General features: G+C 43.3%; 1 protein-coding gene across 1 annotated transcript; it reads right to left on the reverse strand.

Moving 5' to 3' along the window:
* Positions 1 to 1,067: 1,067 nt before the first annotated feature.
* Positions 1,068 to 1,877, reverse strand: LOC147979011 (uncharacterized). Its single transcript, XM_087516697.1, has 2 exons — positions 1,785 to 1,877; positions 1,068 to 1,667 (listed from the first exon to the last, which is right to left on the reverse strand). The coding sequence occupies exons 1-2, from the start codon at positions 1,875 to 1,877 to the stop codon at positions 1,068 to 1,070; spliced, it is 693 nt and encodes a 230-aa protein (XP_087372823.1).
* Positions 1,878 to 5,040: the final 3,163 nt, after the last annotated feature.

Below are 5,040 nucleotides of genomic sequence, written 5' to 3' on the forward strand. Positions count from 1 at the left end.
ACTAACCTGTAGTTTTCCATATTTCGTATCGGTTATCCTGTCTGCGGCAAGCACAGCCTTGACAGCAGCGTCCGTCCATGCAGAGACAGCAAACTAATGTGTAGGCGGCGGGCCTCCTATCCCGGTAAAGTCAACAGTGGACAGATCAAGAGCATCAACATACATGAGCTGGTATACACAAAAAAGGAACCTATGTCATTTTCAAACATGCTATAGTGAAAAAGGAAGCTTATGTAGCTTTCTTCCAGTCATCAAGTTGAAGAGAATGGAGATAACAGGATTTGCCATCTATCTATGTTGGTTGCCATCATGCTTGTGTTGCAGTTGCCATCTGGTTATACTGGTAGTTGCCATGCAGATTGTATAAGAGATAATGCATGAATGAAATAAAACATTTTTTTTGTGTTGTTGAATAATGCTGGTACACACAATAAAAAGGAAGCTATGTGAGTTGCAATCATGCTATGGTGAAAAGGAAGCATGATGGTTGCCATCTTGAGTCATCAAGTTGAAGAGGACGAAAGAAAAAGATTTGGCATCTATCTATGTTATTTGCCATCATGCTTTGTTGACAGTTGCCATCTTGTTATGATGGTAGCTGCCACCACCTCAGCATCATGGTTGCCATACAGATTGTATAAAAAAGATTGAATGCATGAAATGAACACTTTATTGTGTTGTTGAAAATGCTATTGCCTTGTAGGCAGCAACAAACATTTGCCATGGATTAATCAAAAGTCACTTTCGCATGTAAAAGGATTCGCATAAAAAATGAAACAAAAGGGTTGCCGTTCATGATCTTGTACGGTTGCCATGCACGATCTTGTACGGTTCACACTTATCAACCGCTGTGACGTTGATTTAGGAAAAATCATTGAACCGTGATAAGAGTATTTGCAAAAGAGTGGGGAAAAATACCATTAGGTGCAAGCGACAACCCTTCTGGTACATCTTGGTTGAGAATGCATTTGAAGGAAGTCAGTGATGAATTTACACCAATTCATTTTCTTCACGCTTTCAGCTTCGCCTGCACGACACAACAATTCAGGACAACAAAATTTGCCGCGTCAGCATTCAAATGAAAGCATCAAAAAACTAGCAGTGACTAGCTTATAGATGACATCGGAATCAAAAAAGAATTGAAGGGAACAAACAAGTTGAGAAAGAGCATTCACCAGGATGGGGAAGCACTTTTTGCTTGGGCGAAGAGACGTGGTAGGCAAAAAGACAGCTGAGATCAAGTACATGAGCAGCTTCATCTTAAATACCTCGCCATGGGTTGTCATGCCCTCTAGCGAAGTTGCCAGCGCAGTCGTGTTCGGCATGTTTGACATCCCAGGAAACAAACGGGGGAACAGGGCTTCCTCATTCTTATTGTTCACCTCATACGGGACTTTGATTTCTCCATGGGGCACACCCACAGTGCAGAACACCGAATCCTCATCCAAAGGCAGTCTTCCCCGTCCCGGAATCACAAATTCTCTGGAGGTAGGATCATAAATCTCACCGAGCCAGTCGCATACAGGGTTCACTAAGTTCTTGCAGCGAACATCCATCAGAGCCTGCATCCCCATGGCACCGGCAGCTCCCTTCTGCTCATCAGTGAATCCTTCATTCAAAATGGTCAGGCATTCTTGCGAAGCCCTATTGCAATGACGTTTCTTCTTCTGCATAATAGCAAAAGGATCATTTGTTGCCATGTTCAATGTCATGAAAAATTTAGTTCTAACCGAAGATTGAAAACACAATGTGATATTGAAAACATATGGGGGGTGGAAAGTTACCTCTTCGCCATCTTTTGCCCGACCAGTCGGGCGATACTGTTGCGGTGCATCCATGAAGTCATCATCATCATCTTGATGGTCGCCACGAGCCATTGTGCTGCAACAAGAACAAAACACACATTATGCCGAAATGAAAACACAGCCGACAGATACAGAAAGAAATGCATAAAGTAAAATATTCACTGGGTATCATTGATGAACAAAAATAAAAACTCCATGGTTGCCCAAAGTTTAAACGTGAAGAGGGCAGTAATTGCCATGTGCTGAACATGCACAGAAAGGCAGAAAATAGTCAAATGGAAGAGCAACTACAGAAACATGGCAACTGGACATGTACGTGTTTCTCAAGGGAGCACTTGCCAGCTCGCATAGTCTAGTTGCCATGTTGGCTCCAATTAAAGTGGAAAATGAGGCAGAGCATTTGAACACTCACTCCCACTAGGAGTGTCCAACATGAGATGTGGCAACTAACACATTGGCTTCATAAAGAAATGTACAGAACACATCTTCAATGTTCGAGTTGCCATGTTAAACACAAGGCACTCAAAAAAAGGGCAAACAACTTCCACTGCACAACATGTATTAAGGCCACTCACTCCCTGGCATCACATAAAAATGAGTTGCCATGTATTCACAAGAAGCAAATGTACAATGATCAAAGTTGCCATGTCAAACACAATGCATTTGAAAAAAAGGCAGACAACTTCCACTACATAACATGTAATGTGGCAACTCACTCACTGTCCTCACATAAAAATGAGTTGCCATGTATTCACAAGCAGCAACTATACTATGTTGAAAGTTGCCGTGTCAAATACAAGGCATATGAAAAAAGGTAGACAGCTTCCATTACACAGCATTTAATGTGGTAACTCACTCACTAGCCTCACATAAAAATGAGTTTCCATGTAATTCAGTCAAGAAAAATTCAGGTATCACAAGCCAGCATAGCAAGCGCAAACTGAGTACTGGATATGGCATGACAACAGACATAGTGTGCTCATAAGAATAAGTTGCCAGATGGGAAGCATAGTCGTGGCAAAACTGACACGATTGTTCAGGAAAGTAGTCACCATCAGTGATGATAATGTCATGGCAACAGACATAGTGTGCTCACAAAATATTAGTTGCCACATGTAAAGCATATTCGTGGCAACTAACACACTTGATCACGAAATTAGTCGCCATCGGTGCTGATAGTGGCATGGCAACAACAAAGTGTGTTCAAAAAATTAGTTATAACATGGTAAGCATATTCGTGGCAATTGACATAGTTGATCAGGAAATTAGTTGCCATCAGTGATGACAGATGTTGAAAATGCCATGGCTGCCATTATCCTACGCTTTGAAATGCAACTACCTAGATCTAGGGTTCATTCGCAACTATCATACCATGAAATTTAACAAACGCAATAATCACTACACTGATGACAAGAGCATTTAGAGGCAAATCATATCTAACATCTGCAAAAATCGCCCGCTCAATCACAAGGCAAACAACGAATTAGGCTGCAGGACATGGACGGGGACAGATTTGGCCCACACCGGCATGACTGCCGCCGCGGCGGTGACAAAACTGCGCAATGCCGCCCTAGATGGCAAGCACGCGACTCCACCACCGACGGGGACGCCGGAGCACCTTGAATCGGCCGGAGTCTCGACAAAACTCAATCGGAAATTGTTAAAAAAGGGAGGGGGCGCAAAATTGCGGGCAGGAAAATGTGAGCACGGGAAGGAGCCTTACCTTCAATCTACGGCTCTCCGGCGACGACACTCCGGTCCGGCGAGCCCCAGCAATGGCCGTGAATGCGGCCGACTCTTCTGCCGCCTCCGCCATCGCCTTCTCCTCGCAATCGATTGCAACTGGTGTGAATGGGTGAGTTAGGGAGAAGTGAATGTGGAGGGGAGTAAACTAAACCGCGAGTGGAGAGCAAAGTGGCGAGACGAGGGATACGGCAACCGATGACGGGCGTGGCATGCGGGCGCGACGACAGTTGCGCCGCACGCTCGGACTCGCAACTGCCGACTTCGGAATGAAATCAGCGTGCGGGCGAACTATCTTACATGCCACACAATCGACTTGTCCTACATGGCACACAAAATCACCAGCTTCGTTCCAAGATTCATGCAAATAAGAATGGACGACGATTGACGCGTGTGAGCGAGTTGGCTAACGCCCACACGTGTGGGCGTTAGTGTTTTCGAAAAAAATTAGTTGAGGATTATCTAACTTGTTGTTATCATATGTCTAATGGGAAATTGAACATCATAACTATCTAATTCTTTTAGTTGAGGATTATCTAACTCGATGTTATGAAATGACGAAGTAGCTTACATCTCTACTGAATTGAATTTAAGAAGAGCACACACAATTTTTCATCTCATAAATTTGAAGTAGCTTACATCTCTCACTCTGTATCAAAATAAAAGACGTGTTTTGACACTATGGAAAACGTCTTATATTTCGTATCAAAATATAAGATGTTTTTTTGAACACTGTCATAGTGTCAAAAAAAGCTCTTATATTTTGATACTAAGGGAGCAACTATTTACTTCACCTTCAATATTTAAAATAAGCTTAGAAAAATGAACAGGTGACCTTGTGTGTCAATTCTTTTATGAGCATGAAGGGATTTAGAATCTCTTTTTTGGATGCTTTGCTGCAAAATATTGCTGGGGGTAGTTTGTAACATCTTGGGGATGTCTTAGTCTAGGCCCACATGTTTTACCTAGTATTTCTGGTGGATATCTCACTTTATCCCACACAGCAGAAACTTGCATATAGTTGGGGTGGTGGCCTTATGATGGGCCATCTGAAAACTTAGGAATAGAGCATGATTTGATGGAAAACTTGTGAAATCCCTAGCTGAGTTTATCTGCTATGCTTCTTCTTTCCTTCGATATTTGGCAGGCCTTCCAAATGAGGAGGACAGAAGGATGGTGGATCAAGGAGTTGATCACTTGCAAGGTGTGGCGCTAGGGATGCACAGAGTGAATCTGTCGTCTAATGGCGATGGCCCTTCGATGCTGAAAGACGAAGAGAAGAGGAAGTTGAGGAGAAGCTCGAGGTTTGTGAGCCGCGTGTGGATTTTAGGGACTCGAGTCGATTAGGTTTAGGAGAGACGGATCGGTGCTTCTTTTTTCTTTTCTTTTTTTGAGGAAAAGGACCGGTGCTTCGTGAACCGTACAAGCCCACACGCGCCTCCTACACGCCTTTTTAGGGTTAATGTTGCCGCATTTATTTAACCAACGTAGC

The sequence above is a fragment of the Triticum urartu genome, chromosome 3A (genome assembly GCF_056163025.1).
Source record: "Triticum urartu cultivar PI428250 chromosome 3A, HENAU_Tu73, whole genome shotgun sequence".
In the NCBI taxonomy this organism is placed as follows: Eukaryota; Viridiplantae; Streptophyta; class Magnoliopsida; order Poales; family Poaceae; genus Triticum; species Triticum urartu.

Excerpts from the sequence above, each read along its gene's own strand:
- LOC147979011 (XM_087516697.1), bottom strand. The coding sequence starts at position 1,877 with ATGGCTCGTGGCGACCATCAAGATGATGATGATGACTTCATGGATGCA. Across the intron at positions 1,668-1,784 it reads GGGCAAAAGATGGCGAAGAG|AAGAAGAAACGTCATTGCAA; the intron begins GTAACTTTCCAC and ends GCTATTATGCAG.